Source organism: Juglans regia, chromosome 12 (genome assembly GCF_001411555.2).
Source record: "Juglans regia cultivar Chandler chromosome 12, Walnut 2.0, whole genome shotgun sequence".
NCBI classification, from domain to species: Eukaryota; Viridiplantae; Streptophyta; class Magnoliopsida; order Fagales; family Juglandaceae; genus Juglans; species Juglans regia.
In genome coordinates this window covers 22,249,337-22,265,424 of record NC_049912.1, presented here as the reverse complement: position 1 = coordinate 22,265,424, position 16,088 = coordinate 22,249,337, and the positions used below count along the sequence as shown (strand labels likewise).

General features: G+C 36.3%; 1 protein-coding gene across 1 annotated transcript; it reads left to right on the top strand.

The window, feature by feature from the left end:
• Positions 1-2,781: 2,781 nt before the first annotated feature.
• Positions 2,782-15,354, top strand: LOC109005854 (vacuole membrane protein KMS1-like). Its single transcript, XM_018984919.2, has 8 exons — positions 2,782-3,184; positions 3,986-4,200; positions 11,041-11,119; positions 11,427-11,726; positions 13,149-13,306; positions 13,755-13,871; positions 14,538-14,717; positions 14,849-15,354. Exons 1-8 carry the CDS (start codon positions 3,127-3,129, stop codon positions 15,035-15,037), a joined length of 1,296 nt encoding a protein of 431 aa, XP_018840464.1. The 5' UTR covers positions 2,782-3,126; the 3' UTR covers positions 15,038-15,354.
• The last annotated feature ends 734 nt before the right edge of the window (positions 15,355-16,088 follow it).

The window sequence follows — 16,088 nt, the reverse complement described above, 5'->3', positions numbered from 1 at the left end:
GTCGATTGGTTTGTCTTCTATATAAAAAATTCCGGCTTGGGGAAGAACGGCTAGCTAGCAATCAGAAAAGAAAGCCAATAATAGTAACGAAAAAGAATGATATAATAATCATGTCAGAAAGCGTGTCTTCAAATCAACCCAACCAAGGTGGAAACTTGTTCTAAACGTTAGATATTTTGTTTGGTTGAGTAGGATGTTGGAATTAAAGCATATTCTGTTCCCGTTGCATGCCTGTTGGGATCCCTTACAAGGCATCTTATTATTAGCTCCATCTTGCTTTCAAAACCACATGATATAAAAATGTTCCTACCTAAATAATTACTTACAAGGAATCCCTTTGTTTTATTAATTTATTACGTGGATTTGATCGATAGATGATGTCCCATCCAAGAAAGTAGGCAAAAATGCTTCTTTTTTTTTTTATAAATTTTTTTCCTCTCGAAACTACCATCAAATGATAATTTGGAGTACCCTCGTTATTAAGGGTAATTTCATCTCTCTCTCTCTCTCTCTCTCTCTCTCTATATATATATATGGAAAATGCTACATGCCCCGCTGGGGGCTCCCGCTGGGAGCTCCCGCTGGGCCTGTAGCATTTTTTTTATATATTTTTTTAAATTTATTTTTATATAGATATTTTTAATAATTTTAAATATTTTAAAAAATAAAATAAAAAATTATAATATTATTTAAAAATATTTTCTTAATTACGAAGTAGAATAAAAATTAATATTTAATGATTTATATTTTACTTTCTGATTAAGGAAGTGTTTTTTTTTTTTGACTTTCTAATTAAGAAAGTGTTTTTTAATGATTTTTTTTTTACTTTCTGATTAAGGAAGTGTTTTTTAATGATTTTTTTTTTTACTTTCTGATTAAGGAAGTGTTTTTTAATGATATTTTTTTTTTACTTTCTGATTAAGGAAATTTTTTTTAATGATATTTTAAATTTATTTTATTTTTTAAAAATATTTATAAGTGTAAAAAAAATCTATATAAAAAATAAATTAAAAAATTACATATAAAAAAGTACATGTTAAGCTCAACGGGAGCCCCCAATGGGGGCTGTAATATGACTATTTTAAATATTTTAAAAAAAAATCATAATATTATTAAAAAATATTTTCTTAATCATGAAGTAAAATAAAAAATTATAAAAAAATATTTTTTTATAATTTTTTATTTTACTTCGTGATTAAGAAAGTATTTTTTAATATATATTTTTTACTTTTGAATTAAAAAAATATTTTCTTAATAATATTTTAATTTTATTTTATTTTTTTAAAATATTTTAAAATATTAAAAAATCTATATAAAAATTATTTAAATAAAATATATAGTAAATAATACTACAGCCCCAGCGGGAGCTCCCAGCGGGGGCTGTAGCACCACCCATATATATATATATATATATATGCTAAGAGCCTAAAACTAAAATTGATATTTTGCTGAGGTGGTAGAAGAATTCAACTTAAGGTCTGAATTATAGTAGTAGCTCAAAGTTTAATGAACGTTTGTATTGACATCCTAGATTGTTCTCCTCCATAAAGAAAATAGATGTGTTAAACTCACAAAGAAATTTTATAAAATTAAACTTATAAATTGGTGTAGTTTTATTTGATTTATTAGATTTTTTATAATAAAAATAACTTTACAATCTGACGTATTATATCAAGTTACGTTAATTTATGGATTTATTTTTATAAAATTTCTTTTGTGACTAAAACATTTTTGTAAATTAAAAAAAGTTCATGTTTCAACCACACTATGTCCCATCTAAGAAAGTAGGGTAAAATACATTACTACAATCATTTATTTGGACCCTCATTTAAATGAAGGGTAAAAGCCTAAAACTCAGATTGAGGCCTCAATCATGATAGTAAGCCAAAGTTTAATGAATGTATATATTGACATTGTAAATTGTTCCCCTATCTAAAGAAAAATTCATGTTTCAACAACACTACGTATCCAACTCGTTCATTTAATTACTAAGACATTAATTTTTTAATTTTTTTTTTAAATTATTCATTCCGTTCTCAATAGATGCATAAACTATAAAGTCCAAATATCCTTTTAAAGTACCAGAAGGACATCTTCTACTTCTAGCTAGGAAGGTGACATATCCGTCTCTTACTCCCCCCTCTTTGACTTGTAATGGTATTGATGTCTAGAGATCATGATTGGAAGACAATTTTGATTTCTTTCTTACTTTATAATAGTAATGCCAAAGAAAAAAAAAAAAAAACCCAAAGAATGTTTTGCTGTATATATGGATTTGTAGTGATAGACTTACCTCCACCAAAAATTAAAAAAATAAAAAAATAAAAAAAAATCAAAGGATGTGTCTTTCCAAGAAATGAAGAAAAAAATTGTTTATTATATCACAATTAATTTTTTGTTTCTCTTTATTTATTAAAAAATAAATATTCTTCTTCTTGTTATAAAGCATGTCCCTAATTTTTTATTTTTTTTATCAAAATATCAGGTAAAAATACTAACTATACTCACAAAAACTTATAAAAAACTTGCATATCCACTCACTTACATTAAAAAGAATAAAACATAAAGAAAGAAAAGTGAAAAGTTAGTGAATGTATAAATTTTTTTTAAAGTCCATTAGCATTTTTCAAGAAAAAATATTAACCGAAATTATTCATAAGCTTAGGGGTGTTAATGTAATTTAGTCTCACCTTTCTGGGAGAAAAAAAAGAAGTAAATTACTATTTTTATCACCCGTTCTTAAATTTGTTACATATATATTTCATTTTTTGTTTTCGTTGTAAGCGACGGGAGAGAGGGAAAGAGAGAGAGGATAAAATCTACAGAGACGGATCTCCAAGGAAACTCCTCTCCCGAGTCCTCTCTGTTCTTTAGCTCCTCTAGACTTCTGCCTGATTTTGTTTAGCATATTTCAAATACCAGAAAGAAAGAAAGAGAAAAAAATTTCTAAACCGATATGTTTGGCATTTCGAATTCCGGCAATTGATTCATGCCCCCATTTTTTGCAACCAATCATACACATACGCACAAAGGGAATAAAAGACCTCGCCCCTGCAGAAATTATTTCACCTTTTTCAGATATTAATATAGCCGAATCGGGTGTTTCGATTCTGGCATGTCAGAGTAATGGGTTCACGATCATCTCCTCCTCCTCCCTCTCGACGTGACGACGTGGCGATCTCAGGCAGGCGATTCTGATTCTTATTTTTCTCATTGTTGATTATTATCGTTTCTACTGGATTTTCTCTAAAGTTTCCTTCTTTTGATTTGAAACTTTTATTTTTGATCTGTATATTTGAATTTTTTTTTATGTATTTTGAATCGTTGCTTTCATATATTCTAGCCTGCTGATTTTACCAAAAAAAAAAAACCTATTTTGTTTTCTTTTATTCAATTTCTTTATGTGGGTTAGGTTGGAGATTTTGCTGTAAAAACTTAGGTTTGAAATTTGTTGGATCCGTAAGGATTTTGTCTCTCCGAATTAGCGTAAATATTAGTGGGTGATACCCAGAAGAGGTTTCGAGCTGATTCCTAGATTAAAAGGTGACTTGGACTTTGCTTACCGAAATGCTCAAAATTTATATTACTTTATGTTTTTTTTTCGTGATGGTGAACAAAAAGCAATTCCATCGCTTTGGAAATCCGCGTTTCAGTGGGTTTCCGGTTCACGAGTGTGTAATATGCAATGGTATTGTGTTAGGAACTATTTTATCAAATTATATAGGAGAGATTCTCTACGGACTTTTTTCAATTAAAGTTTCCATCTTGGAGATCCATGTGTTGTATATCTACCATGCCTCGCAGCTTTGCTGGTGGAATGAGTTATTCCTTAGGGGTGAAATTAGTTACAGGGATGGATTTTATTGTCTCCCCAAATCCGTTGTTGTTCTTAGAGTAGAGATTGCTTTGTTACTTTCTAAGACCAATATTGGTATTTGGTATTTATTATGAATTTTTTAGCTGATAGAGTTGTTGAATTTTGCAGAACTCCATGAGAGGCAGCATCAACAGGAAGTTGAAAATCTGACACTCAGTGCACAACCTATAAAAACTTTGAAGTTTTTCATTTTGGCTATTGTTCAATATTTTAAGCGGTCACTATTATATCTGTTAGCAAAAGGTGGATGGCTAATGCTTTTGAGCACAGTGGCAGTGGCTATCGGAATTCTTGTTATAGCCATTGATGGCCCTCATGAGAAGGTATCTAGCTTTTGCATTACCGTTGTTTTTTTAATGAGTAACATTGAATTTATTAAAAATAAGTATACAAAACGAGGAGGTCGAGAGTCCTAAAAAACTTCCCATTCAACAAGTACAATATATCAAATTAAAAATAAAATCGTAGGCAAGGGCCCGGGGAAGCTCAGCCCAAGATCATACCCATTTCGCCTGTCGAGAGCCCTAGCTCGATATTCCCAGCTAAGCTACACAGTCTTGGCTTTGTGCCGGACAGCCAGCCGACGGCGAGTGGTCAGGCGACGCCGACAGAGGTAGAGGAGGCCACTGATGAGGTGTCTCCGGTGTTCTATGTGCAACAGACATTGGTGGGTTTCGATTCTCGGTTTTCTCCGTCAAAGGAGGTTCAGAACTCGCCGACGAATGGTGTTGGGGTGTTTTTGGCTCCAACGGATTTGTCTGTGAAACCTTTTGAGGAGTTCGAGTTAGCTGAGGAAGAGAAGGACTCGGATGGCCTTATGCATTTAGTGGAGGATGAACTTTTCGTCCCTGAGGCTTGTGGTTTGGAGGAGTTTTCGGTGGGGAGAGAGTTTCACGACTTCTAGAACAACAAGATGGGGAATCCTATCCCATTGAGTTACTATTTCCTAGATCAAGTTTCAGATTGGGTAATACATAAAGCAAAAGAAATTCAACATGTGGTGGGGATTGAATGTGATGGATATGAGGAGCAGTTCATAGCTTTGTTAACTACTATGGAAGTTGGACACCACCAAAAAAAGAAGGGGGACTCGAAGAAAAGTCGAGAACTAAAAAGATTGATGAAGTCAATGAACTCGGAGGGTAGCTCTAGTAGGAATAGGGCAAAAGGGAAGGGGCTGATTGTTCCCCAATGAAACCCAAGATTGTATCTTGGAATGTTCGGGGTCTAAACGAGGTAGAGAAGCTTCTCCGGATTCGGCATTTACTTTTTGAGTGGAAAGTGGACATTGTATACTTACAGGAGACGAAGCTGAAGATGATCAATAGGAAGACTGTGCGGAGTCTATGGAGCAGTATTTATGTAGATTGGGTATACTTGGCCTCTTTAGGGGCATCGGGAGGAATTGTGGTGATGTGGGATAGGCGGGTGGTGGAGAAAATGGAGGATTACATAGGGAGATATATGATAGCATGTTTTTTTAATTGTGTGTCAGATGGTTTCTTGTGGGCATTTGCAGGTGCGTATGGGCCTAATCTAGATGTCGACAGAAGATTATTGTGGGATGGGCTTGCAGGGGTACATAGCTGGTGGGAGCTCCCTTGGTGTATTGGGGGGGATTTCAATGTGGTTTGTTTCCAAAGTGAAAGTATTGGAAGTAGAAGATTGAGGCCAGCAAGTTTGAAGTTCTCAGAGTGTATTTTTTACTTGAATTTGATCGACCTTCCACTTGTAGGGGTCTAGCCACATGGTCGAATAATCAGATGTGGTCCCCCTTGGATTGTTTCTTAATTTCACCTGAGTGAGAAAGCCATTTTCCGGATGTATGGAAAACGCGTTTGGTACGCCTAGCCTCGGATCATTGGCCTATTTTGCTTGATTGTGGAGGTATTCGTAGTGGTAGAAGGTATTTTAAGTTCGAGCACATGTGGTTGAAGTCTGAAGGTTTTGTGGAAAAGATCAAACAATGGTGGATTTCGTATCATTTTGAGAGTACATCGAGTTTCATTTTTGTGAATAAACTGAAAGTCTTAAAAAGAGACTTAAATGAGTGGAATAAACAGTCTTTCGACAATGTAGAGGAGAACAAAAATACCAAGTGGATGGAAATACAGAATTTAGAAATACTACAAGAAGGGATACCACTTACTGAGGAGAAGCAAGCACAGAAAACTTTGCTGGTCGCAGATCTTGAGAAGATAATCCTACAAGAAGAAATGTCATGGCGCTAGAAATCAAGAGCTCTTTGGTTAAAGGAAGGGGATCGGAGCACGAAGTTTTTCCATAGAATTGCAAACTCTCATAGAAGAAATAATAACATTGAGGTGCTGAAAATTGAGGGGGTCAAGTGTAGAGAAGAAGAGGTTATTCAAGGCCCTGTGATCGATTTCTTTGAAAAGCTCCTCACTGAGCAAGTTGGGGTGGAGGCCTACTCTGGATGGATTGGTTTTTGACACTATTGAGCTGGGGGATGTAGCTAGGATGGAGAGGGCTTTCGAAGAGGAAGAGGTCTATGATGTAGTAAGGAAAATGGAAAAAGATTAGGCCCCTAGTCCTGATGGGTTCTCTATGGGTTTTTTCCAAGAATATTGGGAGGTGATTAAAGAAGATCTTTTGAAGATGTTTCAGGAGTTTTTCTCGGTAGGAAAATTTGAGAAAAGCCTCAACACCACTTTTCTTGCATTAATCCCTAAAAAGGTAGGGGCCATTGAGATTACAGATTTTCGACCTACTAGCTTAGTGAATGGTGCATACATGATTATTGCAAAAGTGCTTGCTAATTGGTTAAGTGGGGTCTTGGGGAAGATTGTTTCTACGCCTCAAAATGCTTTTGTGAAGGGTAGACAGATCCTTGATGCTACTCTAATTGCCAATGAATGTTTGGACAGTAGATTGAAGGCTGGCAACTCTAGGATTATGTGTAAGTTAGATATGAAAAAGACGTATGATCATGTTAATTGGGATTTTGCTTCTATATCTACTAGGTAGGTGTGGGTTTGGAGAAAAGTTGAGGTCTTGGATCAATTGGTGTATATCCACGGTAAGATTCTTTGTGTTGATCAATGGCAACCTAGAAGGTTTTTCCCGAGCTCTCGTGGTTTGAGACGAAGGGATCCGTTATCTCCTTTACTTTTTGTTATTGTTATGGAGGCACTAAGCAGGATAATCTCGACTTTAGTGACTAATGGTTTTATTAGTGGTTTCCAAATTGGATCGCCGAGTAAAGGTATTACTACTATTTCTCATTTGTTGTTTGCATATGATACGCTTATTATGTGCAAGGCCGATCAAGACTAGTTGAGGGCTGTGAAGGCGCTGTTGCTTTGTTTTGAAGCAGTGTCTGGTTTAAAAGTGAATTATAATAAATCCGAGTTGGTGCCGGTGGGAGAAGTTTAGAATATAAGGGAGTTGGCTGGCACACTGGGTTGTAAGATAGCATCTCTTCCTATGATGTATTTGGGATTACCGATGGGTATAGCTTCGCGGGCGCGCTCGATTTGGGATACAGTGATTGAAAAAGTATAGAGGAGACTAGCAAGATGGAAGAGAATGTACTTATCAAAAAGGGGCTGGATTACGTTTATCAAAAGGACACTTTCTAATCTACTCACTTACTTCTTATCCTTATTCCCTATACCGGCAAGTGTGGCGGGTCGACTTGAGAAGCTACAGAGAGATTTTCTATGAGGGGGCTTAGGAGAAGAGTTTAAATTTCATCTAGTCAAGTGGGAGATGGTATGCCGTCCTATCTCTAATGGTGGTTTGGGTATCAGAAATTTGAGGTTGTTCAATCGAGCGTTACTTGGCAAATAGTTGTGGCGATATATCAATGAACCATAAGCCTTATGGAAGACTGTGATCGAGAACAAATATGGGGATTTAGGGGAGGGTTGGTGTACTAGAAAAGTTAGAGGGGCCTCTGGAATTGGGCTATGGAAACATATTAGAAGAGGGTGGGAGGTCTTCCATCAACACACTAGACTGCAATTGAGTACAGGCTCCAAGATCAGATTTTGTAAGGATGCATAGTGTACCAACAGTACTCTACAAGATTTGTTTCCTACACTTTTCTTGATCGCAAGGGCTATAGATGCCACGGTGGCGGAGGTTATGGAAGTCTCAAGAAGGAACATTCACTGGAACATCAATTTCAACCGGGCGGCACAGGATTGGGAGATGGGGAGTTTTGTAGTTTTTTATAGTCTCTTATATTCTTGTCGTCCAAATATCCAGCATGAAGATGATTTGTGGTGGAGTCCAACAGGGAATGGTGTTCACTGTTCGTTCCTTCTACAAGGTACTCACACAAGTTCCTAAGATACAGTTTTCCTGGAGAAGGCTTTGACGTCATAAGGCTCCTCCTAAAGCTTCTGTCTTTGTGTGGACAGCGTCTTTAGGCAAGATTCTCACTACGGATAATCTGATAAATATGAGAATAATCATTGTAGACTGGTGTTACATGTGTAAAAGAGGGGGTGAGTTGGTAAATCATTTACTTTTACATTGCGAGGTAGCCAGGACTCTATGGGTTGAGGTGTTTAACAGAATGGATCTAGCATGGGTTATGCCAGAAACCATGTTGGATGTTTTGGCTTGCTGGACCTCAATTCGAGGTGTGTGACAGATCAAAGCGGTTTGGAAGATGATCTCTATCTGTATTATGTGGTGCTTGTGGCAGGAGCACAATAAGAGGATTTTTTAAGATAAGAGAGATCTATGGCGGAGCTAAAAATTTTATTTTTTAGGACTCTTTGTACTTGGGCCATTGCTGTGGACTTTAATGGCATGGATTTTCATGACTTCTTGTTTCTAATGCACCTACATAAATAGGGCATATTTTGACTTTGTAATTGACAGTTGTTGGATTAATAAATACTTGTTTTACTTATCAAAAAATAAATAAATAAATAAAAGAAGGGCATTAGAGCCAAAATTTTGGTCCAGATCCATGTTTCTCAACAGAACCAAGGATGGAACTTTCATAAAGGGTGGTTTTTTATGCAATCCTACTGAGTTTGCGGTGCTGTGTATAACCGCAACAACTAATGTTGCATTGGATTTGACTGCTTCAGACCATCTGGTAGAGTTTTCCACGCCCTTATTCTCACTATCATAGGAAAAAAAGTAAGAACAAATTTCTTCTTCATGCAAAGAGATGACATAAGGCTGTCTCTCAAAGGAAGAAGTTCCTTTGAGGTGCCGCTAGGTCGGGTTGCATGCTGGTACCTGGGAAATTAGGGGTTTTTTTTTTCCTTCTGGATAAAATGGGTACGAAAACGGAGTAAAAAAGAAAAAGAAATAAAGGAAAAGTGTTGGAAAACAAACCAATGATCCGCTAAAAGGGGCTTGGATTCCAAAACCTAGTCTTAAAGTGGCCGAGAATGTCGTAAACAGAGGAACAGAGGTAGCGTGTGATAGTCACACGCATTAGCAACGGCATGCGACAGCCACACATCAATTGAAAGGGACTACAGATCAATGGAGCTTGGAGATGGAGAGGCAATGGTTCCATCAGTATGGGGTGCATTGGCTGAATGGTTGGTGGTGGTTTGAAAGTAATAGATCTAGCTTGCAAAAACCTAAGAAGAAAGCGGGAAAAATGGAAAAAATGGGAGAGAAGGACCAAAGATAGAGGAGAAAGGGGAAGAGGGAGGAAGGAGGGGATTTTGGATTCAAAGATGGGGGAGGAGGCTTTTCCCTTCGTCCTGAGAGTTGGGGGCAGGGGAGGAGTTTTGGGGGGAAAAGCTTTTTCAAAAGGGGGAGACTGTAATGGGCACTGCCTGTGCTTTACTGTTGGGTTTTCTTTATCTTAGCAGCTCCATTTTTGGTAGCACATTATTGTTTGTGAGTGGATGACAGGATCTTTGTAAGGCTATACCCTTTTTTTTAATAGGCAAATATTACAAGAAAATAAGCAGCAATTTATAAGGCTATGCTTGTTTTGCACAGAAGGTTTCCCACCCCAAAAATAGTTTCCAATAGTTTCAGTGGAAACTATTTTTGGGGAAAATTGCTGGTTTTTAAATGTTTTAAAAAATATTGGAAATGATGTCGAAAACACTTTCGTACCGTACAGAAGGTCATTCTCCTCCACCTGCACTCCTATCTCTCACACAAATACAACCTTCTGTAACCCTCTATTGTCCACCTTCTTATCCTCTTATTTCTTTGATGTCAAAAAATCAGCCATAACAACAAAAACAACTATGAGGATGAATCTTCCTAATCTCAGAGCGAGAAGGCCACTAGAAACTGAGCCGCCAAGCAGAGGCTCCACCTTTCTTTAGGAAACTGCCTTTTCCTCCACGCATAATCTCTCCCTGTCAATGAGGAGCTGCTCTCTGCTGGCTACAGTGATTACCTGGTTGGGGAAATCCAATTGAATGTTGCCACTGCACTTGCTTCTAAGACTAGACTGAAGTCAGTGCGCTGACCAAGGAGTTGAGAGACTAGTATGTTCTTGTGTGTGAGTGCATGAATGCAATCTACACAGACCAAAGTACATGGTCAGCCTTGTCACCATCCAGTGCATTGTGATGACTCAGCCCCCCCCATATGGCGAGTTGGGAGGGAAAGAGATGGACCAAGGAAAATAAGTTTTTTGCTGTTTCAGGAAGTCATGTTGCACCCACAATGGGTTAACTTTCTTTGATTTGGAAATCACTTTCTGTTTGCCAATACTTTATGCTTAAACCAAGTATCAGAAAATGCTGAAAAGTTCCCCATAAAAAATGTTTACGTCAAAAAGACCACCTAAATGTGGTTCATATCCCATTTGTGAATATCTGGCTCACTTGTATCCCAGGGAAAAATCTCCCTGTTCTGATTAAAATGTTGACTTCCTGACACCATCCTGTATGTGCGATTAGTTCTAAATGTCTCGTTACCAACTTAAATTGCATATAATTATTATAGTTCTGACCTTTAATCAGTTTCCTAGCAATATTTTAAGGTTTTTGGTTGTAATAAGGTTAAAGTTTATTTACTTATAAAAAAAAAATTAGATTAAAGTTTCTCTCTTTCTGCAAACAGGATGGTGGATTCCATTTGAGTTCAATTTTAGCATTTTATTGTTGATTATTTAGCTTTTATTCTTTTCTTGGCATTTGTCTTCGTGTTGTTTTGTCACTCAGATAAATTGATGTTGACTCATGTTTCTGCAGCACGTTGAGGAGCTTTCTAAATATATCCGGTTTGGACTATGGTGGATTTCTCTTGGAGTCGCATCTTCGATTGGGCTTGGTAAGGAAAACAAATTCTTGAAGGTCATGTGTGTTAGTGGTCAGATGAGTTTTGTGCTCATGTAACTAATTGATCTTAGGCGGCAAATTTTGTTAGTTATCATAGGTATTATGTTATGAACTAGGAAAAAATGAATTGGTTTTTTTATATTTGTTTGAAAATATGTAGGTAGTATATAACTTGAGGAAGTATTTTTTCCATTATTCTTTTTAGAAACATCTTAGTTTGAAATGTCTTGACCAGTCCTGTGTAATGTATGAACCCTGAAATTGTAAAATCAATGTTCATTCCGTTTGTTTTTCTTCAGGATCTGGTTTGCATACTTTTGTCCTTTATTTGGGGCCCCATATTGCACTGTTCACCATAAAAGCAATGCAGTGTGGACGCGTGGATTTAAAAAGTGCCCCTTATGATACTATTCAGTTGAAAAACGGTCCTTCATGGCTTGATAAGGATTGCTCTGAATTCGGGCCCCCATTGTTCCCATCATTACATGGTTTGCGTGTTCCACTTAGCAGCATATTGCCACAGGTTCAGATTGAGGCTGTTCTATGGGGTCTTGGGACTGCTGTTGGTGAGCTTCCTCCATACTTCATCTCAAGGGCAGGTATGAAGAATATAGCTTGTGTTATATTTCCTACTGAACTGAGATTTCTGAGACTAATATATCTCCCTACTTCGTTTTGAGCTAGTATATATTCCTACTTAAACTTTAATAACCTTTTATGCTACTTTCCGTAGCGTGTAGTTTGTAACTAGGCTGTATACTTCTTGTGTACTTGGGCATTGCCTTTTTACGTGGATTAATAAAACTTCTTACTTATAAAAAAATATATATATTCCTACTTAAATAATACTTTTGGGACTAATTATAATTTCTGTGGGTTGGACCTCCTGAGAGAGGGAGGGGGGTTTATTCATTTTGTGTTGAGGCAGATGTATTATTGACTTTGTGAAAATGAGGATTGCCGAGATGAAAAAATTATTGTGAACATGAGGATGTCAATATTATTTATGTCCTAGGATTCTCTTAAGCCTATATAACTTTTGTAAACCCTATAAAACCTAAATACATGGATTAGATTGCAGTGGAAGGATTATAGTTTGACTACTAATAAAATATACCTAACTTGATGCTCATTTGCTATCTTCTGCATATATCTGTATATTCTTCTTATTAAAATGAAATATTAGTGGAGAAAGGATAATTTTTTTTATTGGCACCGGGTGTTCGGGAACAGTGTCCCGACTAATCATGGGGGTGCACAGGCCCTCGGCAAGAAGTTTCCCGCAACTGCACGTTGGATAATTAAAGGGAAAAATCTCAGTCCGATGGCCCCTAGAGATTGTTTGCACTCAAGGGGATTTGAACCTTAGACCATGACGTGGGGGAGCATACCACCAAGCCCAAGGCCTTTTTGAATTGAGCCAACCCCTAGGTTAATTTTGAGCCAAAGTTAAAACCTTGATTGTACTTATTGAGCAGCCCATGGGCTTTTTTCTTTTTCAGTTTCACTGGGCCTTATAATGATGCATTTTATTGCAAGTTAAAATAAAAATGTAACAGCATTTCATAGATACATGGGTAGGATAATTGTACACCCCCTTTTTTTTAAGGTTAGGCATGCTACATTCTCATATACTACAGCACCAGCTAATAATAGTTCTATAACATTGTAAACTTCCAATGCAACTATTCACTATATTAAACCTCAAAATAAGGAATATAAGATACCCAAAATATCCAAACTAAGGAAAGGTTAGTAAGATAGTATATAAATTGAAATTCATTTGAGTGAAATTTAATGTTTTAAGTTGAACATCAAGGGCATGATCATACTGCTTAGCTAGCTTCCTTGGCTTGGCAAAAACATCAGCACTTCCTTAGCAACCTAAACAAATATGCCAATCATGCTTGATGTGTTGTTAAGGATCAACATTAGCATTCGTAGGATAAGACTATACTTATTGATGATATTACTTTGCACATATACTAATCTTCCTCTTACTAATATACCACTTAATGCAGCAAGCATATCAGGTAGCAAATTGGAGGCTTTGCAAGAATTGGATGCCTCCCCAACTGAAGGCAAAGGATTCATTGCTACTCGACTAAATCAAATCAAACACTGGCTTTTATCACACTCGCAGCACTTGAACTTCTTTACAATTTTAGTTCTCGCATCGGTTAGTTTGGAGTTTCTCCAACTTTGTTACTCAAATACTTTATATATCGCCTTATTGGAACCGGTTAATATGCAACACTGTATAATAATTTGTTTTCCTTTTTTTTTCACTAACAATCCCTTAAAAGAATTTTGAATAGATAGTGGACTCTCAACCCTTGTGGAATGTAAACCCTTTAATACCTCAACAGGCCCTGAATTTCTAAAACCTGAACCTGTATGTTCTGTGCTGACAATTACTTTCATTTGTAAATTTTTATGAGCTCCCAAGTTCAATTTGAAATTATATTTTTCTTGTATTTTAAATAATATAACGCAGCATATGTCAATGGCAATGCTTATCATAGACAGTTCCGGTTCTCATAACTTTTCATGTGATGTGCATTCTTCAATGGCAACAGTGTTGTTTTTTATTATGTATGCTGCCAATTAACTCTACTATTTTTCAGGTGCCAAATCCTCTATTTGACCTTGCTGGAATTATGTGTGGACAATTTGGGATTTCATTTTGGAAGTTTTTTCTTGCCACATTGATTGGAAAGGCAATTATTAAAACTCACATACAGGTTTGTGAATTCTCAAATTCTGCGGATCATATTCTTAGTTTTAGTTTGTAATTTGTTTCATTTTGCTTTTAGTATTTTCCTATGGCCTTGCCAATTGCGTTGTTCACATCGTTTACAACAGTTGGATAATCAGACTGCCATTTAAAACATATATATGTATAGATATATCAATCCGTTAATGAAGTATGGCAGAGGAAAATATATTTCATGCTTGCATGCATTCGTTCACACATACATATACATATATAAACCCCTAGGGGTTGGCTCAAGTCGTAAGGGCATTGGTTTTGGGGATATGATCCCACCAGATCAGGTTTGAACTCTATCCAAGGGTCACATCCCATCGTTGAAAAGCCGATGATTTACCTAATCCGTATGGTGTGAGTGCATTGCGTGGGTCCAGAGTTGATCATTATCAGTTGCATGGTCTCCAGGGTTCATCATTTTCAGAATATGTGTGTGTGTGGTGTTAATTTCAGAAGCCCAAATCTGTTTCCATATGGTGTGAGTGCATTGCGTGGGTCCAGAGTTAAACCGGATAAAAAACATGTATCATTTGCACGGTCTCCAAGGTTCATCATCATCAGAATATGTGTGTGTGTGGTGTTAATTTCATAAGCCCTAATCTGTTTTGGCTTTTATTTATTTTTTTATCTTTTTCTGCAGACGGTTTTTGTCATCTCAGTTTGCAATAATCAACTCCTTAACTGGATTGAAAACGAATTGATATGGTTACTGAGCCTTATTCCTGGTTTTGCTTCTGTCTTGCCTGGCCTTGTTGTCAAACTCAATGCTGTCAAAGCCAAGTATCTAACAGCACCTCCTCCTGTGGCCTCAAATATTAAGGTATTCAGCCATGGCATATGAGGCATCCATCTAATTTTGGCAAGGTTTTGACGTCAGAGCCTCACATCATCATTTGTGTAAAGACATCTAACCTCATTTTTTCTGTATAATATCTTGTAAAACCTTCCCAGGTAAAGAAATGGGACTTCTCACTTGCTTCAATCTGGAATACCGTTGTGTGGCTCATGCTCATGAACTTCTTGGTCAAGTTTGTGACAGCAACTGCCCAAAGTTATCTGAAGAAACAACAGGAAAATGAGGTAGCTGCATCGACAAACAGGTCATCTACATCAGCACATTCAATTGAATCTATCACTTAATACCCAAATGAAGTGGCAGCCTTGTTGTCCCCTACAAGTAGAACTTATGGAATTTTCAACAAGGCAATATGTGACGTCCACACAAAAACTTTACATCGGAAGCCCCTATTAGAAGCCTGTATAGAATTAGGAAAACAATGGACAAGAAGTAAAATCTGCAGGTTTATTTCCCTGTTTTAAGCTGAGGGAAGCATTGTTTTGGGTAATTTTTAGCCCATTGTGGACTTCTGATGAAATTAGAAACTGGAATCTTATTATTCTTTTGCAATGCAAGCAAAGATTATATAAAGCTCATTAACAGTTGAGGTTTTAAAACATCTCTGTTATATCTTTGACACTCACACCATTCCTCTGAAGTGGTTTATTATTTAAATGGTAGTTTAAAGATGCTCATGGAAGAAGTACTCCCCATAGAAGTTGCTTAAAAGATTACTACAAGAAATGAGGATTCAGTCATGGATTCTCCACTAAACAAGTTGGTTAGTGGGTGCATAATGGCATCTAGAAATATATTTAAGGAGCCCTGTTTAAATTATTATATAGAGGTTAGGGAATAAAGTGGTGCATTGAACCCTAATAACTTATCTTCATGGTGCATTGAAGCATGTGTTTCTCCTGCTAAGTTCGAGGATTGATGTGGTATGTCATTATAAAATTATTTTTATTATATAATAAATATAATTTATTACATAAAATCATATTAATCTGTAAGTTTATTTTTATGAAATCTCATGCAACTCTTAACACTTCTCTAAATTTATGGAAGAGATAAAACTCAAAACATCCTAAATAGAATAATATTCAATTATTTATTTGGATGTATGTATAATATATATATATATATATATATATATACACTGATGGTTTCAGTTCATCATGGCCACGAATGAGCTTCGATTAAATAATCAAATTGCCCTCTCAATAATGTTATGAGTAAAATCGAGAAAGAGAAAGATTGCAACTGATTAAAGAAATGATTAGTACAGAATAAAATAACGATGTGGTTTCAAAGTAAAGTAAGCTTTTGATGATGTCTTAGAAAAATAAAAAT